Genomic DNA, 16,166 nt, shown 5'->3' on the forward strand with positions numbered 1-16,166 from the left:
AGGGCTCTGAGAACGAGTCATCAGACATCCCAAGGGGATTATCAGCCCCAACCCCCTGCCGAAGGAGAAAGTACTGACCCGCTTGGAGTTACCAGGAGCTGTTCTCTGGCCACCCCACTGAAGCCAGGTGCACTACTCCTAGCTTCGTGGCAAGGTTGCCATTCTGATGTGAAAATAACCAAAGTCCCCACTCAAAAATAACAACATCTGCTAATTTGCATGGGAGTTTTGCATTTCATAATTGGGTTTAATATGTAAATACTAAAATTCATGTGTTGGGCTAGCTAAGTGGTTTAGAGGTTCAGTGGGTAAAAACTCCTCGCAGTGTTCCACTCCAGCGCACCGAGACCCACACCCACGCTCCACAACTCTGTTCTCTCCCCACTGCTTGGATTGACTCTCATGTGAATTATGGGATAAAAAATACAAAATCGATTTATCTAAAGGCTTGTCATGTCTAAGAGGGTCTCAGCCAGGGCATTCCCCCATGTTCCCGTGTCTGCTTTGGGGCTCTGAGTCCTCCAGCGTCTTCATTTGAGATGAGCAGCTGCTCCTTGGTGCTACCTGGACCCGGGTGTAAGGGCAGCGGTTATGGAGTGAGAAGTTTGAGAGGAGACAGCAGAGAAGGTGTTAATGAATAATCACAGGGCCTCGTTCTCCATAAAGGCAATTACTGGGATTGATTGTTTCCGTGTTTCCTTAGTCACGGTTCAGATCCCTTGTTTCCCTCAGATTAAGACAGATGCGTGCTGAACGCGCCCTGGCATGTGATGTCAGGAGAATTATCGATGGCACGTCCCAGGCCTCTGCCTTCTCGTGCAGGTGCCACCAGGGGTCTCAGCTGGGCTGAAAGGGGAGCATGGTCATTGTGCAGCTGAAGCATGTGTGTGCTATAGCCAGGTGGTTTTCCAGTTTGAGCATGTCTCAGCATGCACTGGAGGGCTTGGTAAACAGATTGCTGAACCCCACCTCCAGAGTTTCTGATTTAGTTGGTCTGCTGAAGAATTTGCATTTCTATCTTTCTTTCTTTTTTTTTTGAGACTGAGTCTCACTCTGTTGCGCAGGCTGGAGTGCAATGGCGCGATCTCAGCTCACTGCAACCTCCACGTCCCAGGTTCAAGCGATTCTCGTGCCTCAGCTTCCCAAGTAACTGGAATTACAGTGGTACACCACTACACCTGGCTAATTCTTATATTTTTGGTAAAGATGGGGTTTCACCATGTTGGCCAGGCTGGTCTCAAACCCCTGACCTCAGGTGATATCCCCGCCTTGGTCTCCCAAAGTGCTGGGATTACAGGCATGAGCCACACCGTGCCTGGCCAAGTATTTGCATTTCTAACAATTCTGGGCTGCTGGAGCTGGTCCAGAAACTCCTCTTTGAGAACCATTCAGTATGGTGAAGAGTATGGACACTGGGACCCGGCCACGTGGCCGCATGAGACTGTGGGCCATTTACTTACCCTCTCTGCACCTCCATCTCCTCATCTTTAAAGCGGGGAGGGGATGGTAATAGTACCTCCTTCACGGGGTTGTTGCCAGGAATAAATGAGTGAAAGCATCAGAGCATTTGTAGCAGTGTCTGGTATAGACAGTATATGAGTACTGGAAACATGTATAAGGGATCCAGCCTCTTGGGACTATGATGCTATCAGGCCAAGTCTGGTTTCCCCAACACCCACAGATCCCAATGGAGGTGCTGGGTCATTTTGCCCATTAGCCATCAATCCCACCTCTGGTGGCCAAGAAAGTTAATGCCCAGCTTAGGGCTAGCTAGAGTGTGGTTACACCAACATCCATCAAAATTCTCTTCTCAAGCCACCTTAACCCTTCACATCTACTGAATGCATAGGACTTGACTCAGCGAGACTGGGGCTGTAGGGTTGGGTTGCATTTGGGGTTTCTGTCCCTCGTGTGGACAAAGACAAAGACAGGGGCTGCCTTTTCTGGTTCAGTTTCTACCCATGGATGCTGTCTGCTGAATGCATTCTTGCTGCTCAGTACTATACATTTTTAAAACATCATTTTATTAATATTTAACCCTCACAGTGTCACTCTTAGGTAATAATTATTATTCCTGTTTTAACTCTGTTGGGGTTCAGAGAAGTTAAATGACTTATCCAAATTACATATTAAAAGCCAGGTCTCAGCCGGATGCAGTGGCTCATGCCTGTAATCCCAGCACTTTGGGAGGCCGAGGCGGGAGAATCACGTAAGGCCAAGAATTGGAGACCAGCCTGGGCAACATAGAGAGACCCTTGCCTCTACAAAAAAATTTTTAAAAATCAGCCAGGTATGGTGGCACACAGCTGTAGCTGTAGTCCCAGCTACCTGGGAGGCTGAGGCGGGAGGATCGCTTGAGCCCACAGGTCAAGGTTACAGTGAGTTGTGATCACACCACTGCACTCCAGCCCGGGTGACAAAGTAAGACTCTGTCTCAAAAATAAAAATAAAAAGAAGGCCGGGCGCCTGTAATCTGTAATCCCAGCACTATGGGAGGCCAAGGCGGGCAGATCTTTTGAGCTCAGGAGTTTGAGACCAGCCTGGCTAACATGGAGAAACCCTATCTCTACTAAAAATACAAAAATTAGCCGGGCTACACCGGAGGCTAAGGCATGAGAATCACTTGAACCCGGGAGGTGGAGGTTGCAGTGAGCCAAGATCGCACCACTGCACTCCAGCCTGGGCGACAGAGCAAGACCATGTCTCAAAACGATAAAAAATAATACAATTTAAAAATTAAAAATAAAATTTAAAATTTAAAATAAATTTTTAAAAAAATTTTTTATTTTACTTTAAAAATAAATTTATGTTTTAAAAATTAAAAATAAAAGCCAGGTCTGTCTGACTTCAATAATCTATGACTTTAAAGTTCTCCTATATCCCCTTGCTAATGTTATATGAGCATTTATATAAAGATTAAGGCTGGGTCCCCAAGAATCCAGCAATGGCAATGGTAGCTGCTCCCCAAAAGTAAGCTCACCAGAACTGGAACTGGCGTGATTTGGGGGTTTGCTTTTCTAAAGCTTATGCTAGGAGTCACAGAACATATTCCTTTTGGAAATGTCCTCTTCAGGGACTTGCCCTCTATTGCTGGTTATTCTCTGTGGCCTGACCTCTGTCTGGATGAAACTGTGTTCATGGTCCTAAAGGCGGCTTTCCTTTGTCTGAATTTGGATATTGACTTAGTATCTTAACATTTCTGCTCCGGGACGGTGCTCGCAACCAAATGGCCAGGAAAGTATTCAGAAGCTCTGCTGAATATAGGAAGAGAGAAAAAATGTTATGCTAATGAAAATTTGCTTTTCTCCCACAGTGTTCCTTTCTGCCGAAATTCTCCATTCATATAGAAACCAAGTATGAGGACAACAAAGGAAGCAATGACACCGTGAGTAGCCCCTCCTTCCATGCTGCGCTCGCCTCTTGGGCTCTGAATATCACAGCACTTCTCGCAGCCCCTCTGTGACCAGGGCCAGCAGTGGGACCTGTGCCTGGGACCTCAGAGATGTTCTGGCCTTTGGCTTCTGAGGGTTGTTTCCCTGGGACTTTTCCCTGGAATTCTTTTGTTGTCTAGCTTTTCTTTCTTCTCGTTTTTATGTACTTTCCCTGGGCCTCTGAGCAGAAGCCTCTGACCTGGGGTGATTGTCATGGAGGTGGAGAGGATGACAGGGCACTTGGAACTCCAAGATTTGGTTTCTGATCATTGGACGGAGTACACATCTTCTCAATGCCTATTAATATCTACTTTGGAAAGGGAATACAATCAAAGATATGTGTACACAGAAAAGGAAATACAGTCAGATGTATGTGTGAACAGAAAAGGAAATACAGGCCCGGTGCAGTGGCTCATGCCTGTAATCCCAAGCACTCTGGGAGGCTGAGGCAGGCACATCACCTGAGATCAGGAGTTCGAGACCAGCCTGGTCAACATGGCGAAACCCTGTCTCGACTAAAAATACAAAAATTAGCTGGGTGTGGTGGTGCACACCGGTAATCCCAGCTACTTGGGAGGCTGAGGCAGGAGGATTGCTTGAACCTGGGAGGCAGAGGTTACAGTGAGCCGAGGTTGCACCACTGCACTTCAGCCTGGGCCACAGAGCGAGACTCCATCTCAAAAAAATAAAAAAAGAGAAAAGGAAATAGAATCAGATGTGTGTGTGCATACTGCATGCATGCTTACACACATGCGGTGTATGTATACACCCACACATCCTACCTTAAAATCAGGGGGTACCCCCACAAAATATTTACCTCCTGAGGCATTCTGACTTTTACTAAATTTCAGCCAAGTATTTTGCTTATTAGTGTTGGGTAAAACCCATCTTCTGACCTGGCTTTTACCCCCAGGCTCTTTCTGTTTGGGCAGTACATTTCTAACTTCTCTTTTCTTTGGGGGTGACTGTTTTGACCTACCAAAAGCCTCACCTGGGATTAGGCTGTGGGTTCCTTCAGGACCCATTGAAAGGAAGAACCTGGATCCAGAAGCTTCAGGGCTTCCCCAGAGTTCATGGAACTTCCCAGAGGAGAGAGAAATACAGCTGGCAGAAGTACTATCCTACCACTATGTTCAGGAACCCCATCGTTAGTGTCTCCTTGAAGTGGCGGCCCAATGGGAAATGTTTAGGGCCATTTTCCTGTCACAGCCTGAAATCACAGGTGCGTTGCTGGCCAAATTCATCAAAACCACCATGTCTAAAACAGTGTCACACTGTGTTTCAACTTGAATCCTTGTAAAATAGTGATTTTTTTTTTTTTTTTTTTTTCTGATTAGAAAGCAGGCCGGGCGCGGTGGCTTGCGCCTGTAATCCTAGCATGTTGGGAGGCCAAGGCGGGCGGATTGTCCAAGCTAAGGGGTTCAAGACCAGCCTGGGTAACATGGCAAAACCCCATCTCTACTAAAAATACAAAAAATTAGCCGGGCGTGGTGGCGCATGCCTGTAATCCCAGCTACTCAGGAGGCTGAGGCAGGAGAATTACTTGAGCCTGGGAGGCAGAGGTTGCAGTGAGCCCAGATCGCGCCACTGCACTCCAGCCTGGCGACAGAGCGAGACTCTGTCTCAAAAAAAAAAAAAAAAAGTTAATACATGACTATTCAAACTTGGAGAATGCAAAAAGAAAGTATTGAAAAAAGAAAGAAAAAACCAATAGCAATCCCACAATTTAGAGATGACTTCTGTTAGCAATTTGGTTCATGTTGCAGATTATGGACAAATTTATTTTTTAACCAATTCCTCCTGAATTGAATCATATAGTATGTTATTTTTAACATGCCCTGAAGTATGCTTCCCCACAATGATTTTTCCTGGCTGTACCACCTTCCATATTTCAGTATACTTCTTTAAACAATTGCTGGTCACTGGATATTGAAGTAAGCTTGACTCTTTTCACGTAGCTGTGGACTCTCATGAAAAGGATAATAAAGTTCAGTTGCCTGAATTGCTTTTCCTGGCATAATATGAAAATATGGGGGAATTTTTTTTTTTTTCTTTATAAGACAGGGTCTCGCTCTGTTACCCAGGCTGGAGTGCAGTTAGCATGATCTCAGGTCACCGCAGCCTCCACCTCCTGGGCTCAAGCGATCCTCCCACCTCAGCCCCCCTGAGTAGCTGGGACTACAGGCACACACGACCGTGCCCAGCTAATTTTTGTGGTTTTTTTAGAGACATGATTGCACCGTGTTGCCTAGGCTGGTCTCAAACTCCTGGACTCAAGCAATCTGCCTGTCTTGGCCTCCCAAAGTGCTGGGATTACAAGCGTGAGCCACCATGCCTGGCTGGAAAAAAATTTTTTAAATATCTTTTAGTCTTTCCAAACAAATTTCCTTGCTTTCTCTCTTTTTCTCTATGCCTCCATCTCCATGAGTTCATTCAAAACAGCTGTCCATTTGAAGAGGTGTAGAGAGGCCAGGTTCTATGGCTCACACCTGTAATCCCAGCACTCTGGTAGGCTGTGGTGGACGGATCACCTGAGGTCAGGAGTTTGAGACCAGCCTGGGCAGCATGGTGAAACCCCCATCTCTTCAAAATTAAAAAATTAGCCAGGCGTGGTGGCACACATACCTGTGGTTCCAGCTACTTGGGAGGCTGCAGTGGGAGAATCGCTTGAGCCCAAGAGGTCAAGCCTGCAGTGAACCATGTTTGCACCTCTGCACTCCAGCTTGGGTGACAGAGTGACACCTAAAAATAAAAAAGAGGTGCAGAGGGGACACGTGGCCTCACTGTGATCCCTATAGATTGGTGGGACCACTGTAATCTGGTTTATCCTCTGCCCAGTTCAAATAGTCCCCAAAATTCATATGGTTATTATGTATTATTATATATCCTTTTTTGGCAGGTGCTAAGGTTTTTTGACTACTCTCTTAGGAATTTAAAATAACAGGTTATCCACCTTACAATCAGGATCCAGGCCCACGCCAAGGGCCAGGACCCTTTGAGACTTAGGCTGGCCTGCAAGAGAAGCACCGATCACCTATTCACTCTGTGCAGTCCTTGGACACAGTTTGCTTCCTCTAGAATAAATCTCAGCTGTTGTAGCCTGGCTTGCCTCCCTCTCCCCAGCATGTAGACTCTGGAACTGCCCAGGGGACCTGCTCCTTGTCTCCCTGTCATGGCACCCAACTTGCCCAAGCCCCAGTCCTGCCATCTTGTTATACTAAAGAGGCCCTAAATGTGTTTTTGGCCCAGTTCCCACCCCCTGCCCCCCAGGCTCTGCTTGACTCTGCTCCACGGACCCCAGGTCTTGCTCCTGGGGCCATTGGACCACACGGCCCAGCCCCACTTCATTAGACTTCTTTGCCAATTTGCCCTCCTCTGATTTACATATTCAGCTGCTGTTGGTTGTCCAGCAGATTCAAAGTTGGTCCCAGAGAGGCAGAAAAGGAGCATTGCGGAGAGGCACGGTGGCTCACGCCTGTAATCCCAGCACTTTGGGAAGCTGAGGTGGGTGGATACCTGAGGTCAGGAGTTCGAGACCAGCCTGGCCAACATGGCGAAACCCCGTCTCTACTATAAATAGAAAAATTAGCTGGGCATGGTGGTGTGCACCTGTAATCCCAGCTACTCAGGAGGCTGAGGTTGGAGAATTGCTTGAACCCGGGAGGCAGAGGTTGCCGTGAGCAGAGATCGCACCACTGCACTCCAGCCTGGGCGACAAGAGTGAAACTCTGTCTCAAAAAAAAAAGAAAAGAAAAGGAGGGCTGCATCCATTTCTATTCATACTTGTTAATACTTCAAAATCTGAACATAAGAAGTATATATTTATCTAACAATTCTTTAATTACTAAATGCTAGCTTTATCTAGCCAGGGATTCAAAACTGGTGTTTTAAGCCAAGGCATGTGCTGGTGTGCTCTTTTTCTGTCCTGGGTTAAGTGTGGAGTTTTTGGTGGGAGGCAGAGTTGCTAAGGAAAGCAGTGCAGTAGTGGATAATTCTCTTGTCTCACCGCGTTTCCAAACTATTTAATAAACTCAGTTCATTTCTTTGCACTTTCTGGGTGTACACTGTTATCATTCAGCTACCATCCTTCATACTGCTATCTGCACTGTTTCCTCCCCTACCTGCCAAAAATTTAATGAAATTGATGACGATAAGAAGCAATAATTAAATTGAAAGAGGCTACTGATAGTCATATGGATGATAGTGGTTGAATCGAGTACATGTTGTTATCCTATTATCAATTACCATATAAGTAATTTTTTGACGTGACCCAATATCTAGTAAGAAAAAAATAGTGGCAGTATGAGTAAATATCTTCCTTGTTAAAAATAAAACCAGTATACGTATAATTGTGAAAACCTGCAAACTGTGATTACATTAACCAGGGTGCAATGGGGAAGTTGTCTTAAATTGAGGCCCATTTATTTTATGCACATACTTATGAGAATTATTTGGGCCTTCATTAGTGCTAGGGAGGACGGCACCGTGCCAAGGTAAGGTTCCGTTGTTTATCCAAGGCCATAAATCTAGGCCTGTGAGAGTCCGTGCTTAGCACTGCCTGGTTCAGCTGAATGAGAGGCTGCTCATGTGGTGATGGCTGCCAGGTTACTGGTGTTCAATGGGGTTAATGGGGGCAGCCTTGCTACTTTACTTCCTCTTCCAAACAAAGCAGGCACCATTTAAAGCAGTGGTTCCCAGCCTTGGCTGCACATTGGACTCACCTGAGAAGTTTTAACAACAACTCATGCCTGGGTCCCAGCCCCTGGGATTTTTATTTAATGGATCCTGGGCGCAGGCTGGTCTAAACCAGCCAATGAGCATGAAGGACAGAACACTACCTTCCAGAACACCGAATTCTCCAGCTGGGAGTGTGTGCAGTTTTAGAGTCTACCCTGAGGCTGAACCTGATATGTTCCCTTAGGAGACACTGGCTATGCTGTCCCCACCCCTGAGAGGGTCTAGACCAGCAGTTCTCAATCACAGCTGCCTATTAAAATCACCTGGGTCAGGCGGGGTGGCTCACACCTGTAATCCCAGCACTTTGGGAGGCCGAGGTGGGAGGATGACTTGAGCTCAGGAGTTCGAGACCAGCCTGTCCAACATGGGGAAACCTCGTCTCTACTAAAAATACAAAAATTAGCTGGGTGTGGTGGTGCATGCCTGTAATCCCAGCTACTAGGGAGGCTGAGGCAGGAGAATTGTTTGAACCCAGGAGGCAGAGGTTGCAGGGAGCCGAGATAACACCACTGCACGCCAGCATGGGCAACAGAGCGAGACTCCTCAAAAAAAAAAAAAAAAAAAAATCACCTGGGAAGCTTTAGCCATCACTGATGCTGCTGTCCCAGCCCTGGGGATTCTGATTTCATTGGTCTGAGGTGGGGTTGAGGCACTGGGATTCTTTTTTTTTTGAGATGGAGTCTCGCTGTGTCACCTAGGCTGGAGTGCAGTGGCACAATCTCAGCTCACTGCAAGCTCCGCCTCCCGGGTTCACACCATTCTCCTGCCTCAGCCTCCAGAGTAGCTGGGACTACAGGCGCCTGCCACCATGCCTGGCTAATTTTGTGTGTGTGTGTGTGTGTGTGTGTGTGTGTGTGTGTGTGTGTGTGTTTAGTAGAGATGGAGTTTCACTGTGTTAGCCAGGATGGTCTCGATCTCCTGACCTCATGATCCACCTGCCTCGGCTTCCCAAAGTGCTGGGATTACAGGTGTGAGCCACCATGCCCGGCCGGCATTGGGATTTTTACAGCTCCCCCAGGTGAATCTGAGGGGCAACAAGACTGAGAACTATAGATTTAAAGAAATAGTAAGTGCTATTTAAAACCAACACTTAGGAAAACAGTTTCTCCAAATGTCTTCACTTCTTTATACTCCTGGAAATAGGACAGTTTACAAAAGGCATGTATAAACCCCACTCCATTCCACTCCCACTCACACAATAAAAAGACCTGGGTAACATATGTATTCTCATTAGCCACATATCACCAAGGACATTATTTCTTGGCAAAGAAACTCCTCTGATAAAATGAAGAGAATGTCCAGTTTAGTTCCTGGAAACATGAAGCTCTGTCTTTCACAGAGGTCTCCTTGGAGGCTACCTAAAAGAAGTGTCTGGAATGTATTTCATTTCTAGTTCCTCTGTGTGGTAATGAAAGAACACAAAGTTGTTCTTTGTGAAACAGAAAGATCAGTATTGAAGTTCCAGTTATCACCGTAAGCCTAAGCCTTGGTTTCTTTATTTAAAAAAAAAAAAAAAAAGGATAAATAATGCTTCCATCAGGGCGTAGAGGATGCATAGAGGTTCGTTTACATGGAAGCACTTCATAAACTGTAAAGTGCCATGCAAATATGAGACATGATTACTATGATGGCCACACCTCGGGATTAACTGCACTCATGATGATTTCCCAATGAGACTCTGATTTTGTCTCAAGTGTCAATGAACCGTTTGCTGTTCAACAAGTTTTGAGCACCTACTATGTCCCAGGCATTAGGAGAAGGATCGGGGATACAGCATTAAGACAAACCAGCCCTCCAGGCCAGGCGCAGTGGCTCACGCCTGTAATCCCAGCACTTTGGGAGGCCTAGCAGCCAGATCACCTGAGGTCGGGAGTTCGAGATCAGCCTGACCAACATAGAGAAACCCCGTCTGTACTAAAAATACAAAAAATTAGCTGGGCATGGTGGCGCATGCCTATAATTCCAGGTACTCAGTAGGCTGAGGCAGGAGAATCACTTGAACCTGGGAGGCAGAGATTGCAGTGAGCTGAGATCGTGCCATTGCACTCTGGACTGAGCAACAAGAGCGAAATTCCATCTCAGAAAAAAAAAAAACAGACAAACCAGCCCTCCATTAATCATGGAGTTGGGGAAGCAGATAATAGGCAAGTAAACAAACAAAAGAAGTGCTAGGAAAGCTATAAACAGGCTAGAGGTAGCTCAGCCTGAGGCCATGTGGTCAGAAAGGCCCCTCGGAAGACACAAGTCCACTTGAGGCTTGAGTATGGGAAGGAGCCAGCCCTATGAGATATATGTTCCCCCACCCCAAATTCATACGTGGAAGCTTTAGAATGTGACTGTGCGTGGAGACAGGACCTTTAAAGAGGGGATTAAGTTAAAATGAGGCCATTAGAGTGGGTCCTAATCCAGTCTGACTGGTGTTCAGATAAGAAGAGAACACTTGGGCACATAAAGAGACTCTAGGCTGGGTGTGGTGACTCACAGCTGGAATCCCAGCACTTTGGGAGGCTGAGGCGAGTGGATCGCTTAAGCTCAAGAGTTCAAGACCAGCCTGAGCAACGTGGCAAAACCCCATCTGTACATAAGAAATGCAAAAACTAGCCAGGTGTGGTGGCACACACCTGTAGTCCCAGCTACTCAGGAGGCTGAGATGGAAGGATCACTTGAACCCAGGAAGCAGAGGTTTTGGTGAGCCAAGATCGTGCCACTGCACTCCAGCCTGGGTGACAGAGAGAGATGCTGTCTCAAAAACAAACAAACAAACAAACAAACAGACTCTTTGGGTGCAACACGTGAAGACATAGGCAGAAGGCAGCCATCCACAAGCCAAGGAGGAGGTCTCTAAGAAATCAACCCTGCAGGCACATTGATCTTGGACTTCCAGCCTCCAGAGCTGTGAGACAATTAATTAGATTTTGTTGTTTACACCACCCAATCTGTGGTGTTCTGTTATGGCTGACCCCACAAACTAATGCAGGGAGCAAACGCCCTGGCCCCTGACACAGCCTCACATATTCCAGGAACTGTTGGAAAACCACTGGCTAGAGCATTAGGAGTGACAGTAAGTAGACTGGCAGGAACTGAGGTTGAAAATGTAGTAGAAGCTAGATCATGCAAGAGCTATGGGGCCACGGCAGAGTGTGGATTTCAGTGCAGTGGGAACTTATTCAAGGATTTTAAACAAAGGAGTGACAAGATACTGTTCGTGGAGTTTTTTTTAATTTTTTATTTTGGGATAATTTTAAATTTATACTAAAGTTGGCTGGGTACAGTGGCTTATTTTCCAGCACTTTGGGAGGCTCAAGCGGGCAGATTACCTGAGGTCAGGAGTTTGAGAAGACCAGCCTGGCCAACATGGTGAAACCCTGTTTCTACTTAAAGAAAAAAAAAAAAAAAAAAAAAATTAGCTAGGCATGGTGGTGCATGCCTGTAATCCCTGCTACTCAGGAGGCTGAGGCAGAAGAATCACTTGAACCTGGGAGATAGAGGTTGCAGTGTGAGCCGAAATTGTGCCACCGCACTCCAGCCTGGGCGACAAGAGCAAAACTCCGTCTCAGAAAAAAAATAATTTATACTAAACTTGCGAAGATTGTGCACAGGATTCTCAAATACCCTCTACCCAGTTTCCCCTTACCTAACCATGATTCCATTGCCAAAACTACAGACTTTATTCAGATTTCACCAGTTTTCCCAATAATGTACTTTTGCTTCTGTTCCAGAATCCGGATTAGGACACCCCATTACATTGGGTGATTTATGTTTTAAAATGTTTGCTCTGGCTGTTCTGTGGGGAATTAGTGAAAGGAAAGACTGGAAGCAGGGAGTCCAGTTGGTAGGCTATTGGAATGATCCAGACCAGGATGGTGGTTTGATCTGGAAAGACGGCAGAGGATAAAGAGGGGAGGAAGGGATCTATTTTGAAAACAGTGACTTTCTGTTAGAATTGATGCGGGGCATGAGAGGGGAACAAAATAGGGATAATCCCACACTTTCTAGCTCTGCCTAGTGGCCCTGGGTAAGTGGTGGTACCATCGCCATCATAGGAAACAGTGGAGGAGAAGCAGGTCCTGAGAAGAAAAGCAAGAGTGCCATTTAGACATGATGACTTTCAGATACCAATGAGACTTCCAAGTGGAAATGACGGGTAAGAAGTTGGATATTGGCCAGGTGTGGTGGCTCTCGCCTGTAATCCCAGTGCTCTGGGAGGTCAAAGCAGGAGGATCACTTGCACCCAAGAGTTCAAGGCCAGCCTGGGCAACATGGTGAGACCCCCATCTCTACAAAAAAAAAAAAAATTTAATTAGCTGGACATGGTGGCGCACACCTGTCATCCCAGCTACTCAGGAGGCTGAGGTGGGAGGATCGCTTGAGCCCAGGAGGTCCAGGCTGCAGTGAACCATGATCAAGCCACAGTACTCCAGCCTGGGCAACAGAGCGAGACTCTGTCTCAGAAGAAGAAGAAGAAGAAGTTGCATATATATATGCATCTGGCATTCAGAGAGGGATGTGGGTCATGATTTTTATCTAGGGAGAGGAGTGACAGAAAAGAGAAGTTTCTAGATGCTCCAAGATAGAGATTGCCCAGGTCCTAAGAAGGACCTTCTGATGACTTCCAGGTCCAGCTTCTCATTGTTATCTTTATTCCTTGGTTAAAACTAATTTTCAATCACTGGGCTGTGCTTGGTTTTAGGAAATAAACGATCTCATTAATTTAACCACAAAGATTTACTTAGAGAGATCTCATTTCTCCCCCTGGGTGCCTCCTTCGGGTAAATTGCATAAACACCTCAATGTCTTGACTGGGCTCAACTTGCATGGCTTTGGAGAGAAACGTTCTCTTCCTGACTACAAGTAGCTTCCCCTGGAAGTTACCAGCTGACAAAGAGGGAATTTTATCATTTCAGGAGAGCTGTATTTATTGAGGCTTGCTATGACAATAGTCATCATGAAGTTTGTTTTCTTTCTTTTTTATTTTTTGAAACGGAGTCTCACTCTGTCACGCAGGCTGGAGTGCAGTGGCGTGATCTCACCTCACTGCAATCTCTACCTCCCAGGTTCAAATTATTCTCTTGCCTCAGCCTCCCGAGTAGCTGGGACTACAGGTGCGCGCCACCACACCCAGCTAATGTTTATATTTTTAGTAGAGACGGGATTTCACCATGTTGGCCACACTGATCTTGAACTCCTGACCTCAAGTGATCTGCCTGCCTCGGCCTCCCAAAGTGCTGGGATTACAGGCGTGAGCCACCGTGCCCAGCCGTGAAGTCTGTTCTCTAATTAGCATAGTAGTCCCTGCTTCTCCGAGGTTTCACTTTCTGCAGTTTTAGTTCTGGGCAGTCAAATGTGGTCCAAAAATATTAAATGGAAAATTCCAGAAAAGAACAATTCATAAGTTTTAAATTGCATGCTGTTTTGAGGAGCAACGTGAAATCTCGTACCATCCTGCCCCACCCCACCCAGGTCACGAAGCCTCCCTTCGTCCGTCAACTCTGCTCTTATACACTGCACGCCTGTTAGTTACTTAGTAGCTGTCTCGGTTGTCACATCAAAAAAAAAAAAAAACAAAAAAAAAGAGCATATATAGAGTTTGGTACTATCTGAGGTCTCACACATCCAGTGGGAGTCTCAGAATATATCCCCCTCGGCCAAGGTCGGGGACAACTGCATTTGTATTTGTAACTCCAAGAGGACAACATAGATGGATGGATGTTAACACATTTCAAAATGTACTAAAATTAATTTGTAAAGCAGGAGTGCCAGTGGGAACTGCAGAATCTGTATTTACAGGTCTCTGGAGCTGATTATCTCTTCCTTAAATGGCTTCTAATTGAGGATTACAGAAAGAAAAAAAGCATTTGCTTTATTTTTAGATGTGATCTCTGATGTCTTCAACTTTTATCGTTCTGTTTTTAACCTTAGATTATTATAACCAGCCACCTACAAAATCTGCAATTTTCTCTAATAAGTCAGCACCTGTTAAAAAGGAGGTTGCACAAAACACTCCCATTTGCAGTTTGGAAGGATTGTTATCTACTTTGGTCTGTGAAGTGGAAAGTCAATGTTCTTATTCAATCTGTGTCTAATGGTATCATTTTTGAGGACAATGGAAAACAGATCATGTTTGATTCCTTAAGATGTGGCCACTGCTATTTGTGGTACAATTTGTGATCTGAGAGCTACATGTAAAGAACACATGAGCAAAAAGAATATCCAGCACGCAAGGGCTCGCTTTCTGATTCTCAGAGGTATAGTGACAACACAGCTTACCTCTGCATTCAAAGAAGCTAGAACTTACCGCTGATAATCATTAGTAGAAGACAGCTTAAAGTAGTGTCTGCTTTCCTGGCTAGGCCTGGTTCACAGGTGCTGTGATAAATTCTAAAGACCTGCCTACTCTTATGTGCTAGTATCAAGGGTGAGGGAGACAGTTAACCAAACTGGTCAAAAGCATTGTCAGCAAAGACCTGGTGCTGAATCATGTTGGGAAACTGGAGTTTGGAGCTAGAGAGGCAATACCAAGTATCAAGGTCTGAATGTCCACTTTGTAACCACTGTAGTAATAATTGACTCAAAAAAAAAAAAAAAAAGCCATCAATGGATGCTAAGACCATTGAGCAAAACAAGTATTGGGTACAGGATATATCACCACCAATGCTGGGCGTAGTAGCTCACACCTATAATCTCAGTACTTTGGGAAGCCAAAGTAGGTGGATCATCTGAGGTCAGGAGTTCGAGACCAGCCTGGCCAACATGGTGAAACCCCATCTCTACTAAAAATACAAAAAATAGCCAGACGTCATGGCACATGCCTGTAATCCCAGCTGCTCGGGAGGCTGAAGCAGGAGAATCTCTTGAACCCAGGAGGTGGAGGTTGCAGTGAGCTGAGATCATGCCACTGCGCTCCAGCCTGGGTGACAGAGTGAGACTCTGTCTCAAAAGGAAAGGAAAGGAAAGGAAGAAGGAAAGGAAGAAAAGGAAAAAAAAGACATGCAGAGAGGACAAACTAGAAAATAATGAGATTGGCTACCTACGGGGGGGGTGTGTGGAAACGGGGTGGAGATGGAGAGAGAAGCACTACCTCTGGGAGTATACCTTTTTGAATCATTCAACTTTTGAAATCATGTTAATGTTTTCCCCACTCAAAAATAATGAAACCAAATCAACAGGGATTAGGCAGGGGGTTGGTGGGGTGGAAGATACTAAAATAGAATTAAAACAGAAATAAATGAACCTAACTGTATTTTAAAAGAAATAAAATAGCCACACTGAAAAGGAGAGAAAAAGACCTTTCCCAAGGAATTCTCAATTACACAGCACTTTGACTATATATCCTCAGTCGGAAGACAATAAGAATTGTAAACAAATATTGAATTCTAAGTAATAACTTTGTTTCTTACTGTAGTATGGGCTAATAGTACTGAAACTATTTTTTGTGTAATGTAAGTTTGAGCAAATACACAACCCTAGGGCCTACCTGTAGAAGAAAATCACCATTTGCAACTATAATAGTAATTGATTTAATAGTAAACATCATTGAATGCTAAAACTAGTGTGTGAAAAGTTTGATGAGGAACAGGATATTTACATGGACTAAGAGTATTTCTCTGCAAGTGACTTACTAATGGAAAATGGAAATAGAAATAATTTTACAATAGACAGCCAGGCACAGTGGCTCACACCTGTAATCCCAGCACTTTAGCAAGCCGAGGCGGGTGGATCTCCTGAGGTCAGGAGTTGGAGATCACGGTGAAACCCCATCTCTACTAAAAATACAAAAAGATTAGCCAGGCATGGTGGCAGGCACCTGTAATCCCAGCTACTGGGGAGGCTGAGGCAGGAGAATCACTTGAACCTGGGAGGCAGAGGTTGCATTGAGCCAAGACTGCACCATTGCACTCCAGCCTGGGCAACAAGAGCGAAACTCTGTCTCAAAAAAAAAAAAAGAAAAGAAATAATTTTACAATAGACAAACCTGGTGTATACCACCTTAACCAAATG

General features: G+C 45.4%; 2 protein-coding genes across 3 annotated transcripts in view; one reads left to right on the plus strand and one right to left on the minus strand.

Moving 5' to 3' along the window:
- PSMD12 (proteasome 26S subunit, non-ATPase 12) overlaps nt 1-16,166 on the minus strand; it is a 376,293-nt gene that overhangs the window by 231,473 nt on the left and 128,654 nt on the right. The window lies entirely within an intron of this gene.
- PITPNC1 (phosphatidylinositol transfer protein cytoplasmic 1) overlaps nt 1-16,166 on the plus strand; it is a 315,851-nt gene that overhangs the window by 194,490 nt on the left and 105,195 nt on the right. For both annotated transcript variants that reach the window (XM_063656481.1, XM_054459617.2), the window contains exon 4: nt 3,314-3,385. In XM_063656481.1, coding sequence (XP_063512551.1) covers nt 3,314-3,385 — 72 coding nt within the window. The remainder of the gene's footprint in view (nt 1-3,313; nt 3,386-16,166) is intronic.

Source organism: Pongo pygmaeus, chromosome 19 (assembly GCF_028885625.2).
Source record: "Pongo pygmaeus isolate AG05252 chromosome 19, NHGRI_mPonPyg2-v2.0_pri, whole genome shotgun sequence".
Lineage (NCBI taxonomy): Eukaryota > Metazoa > Chordata > Mammalia > Primates > Hominidae > Pongo > Pongo pygmaeus.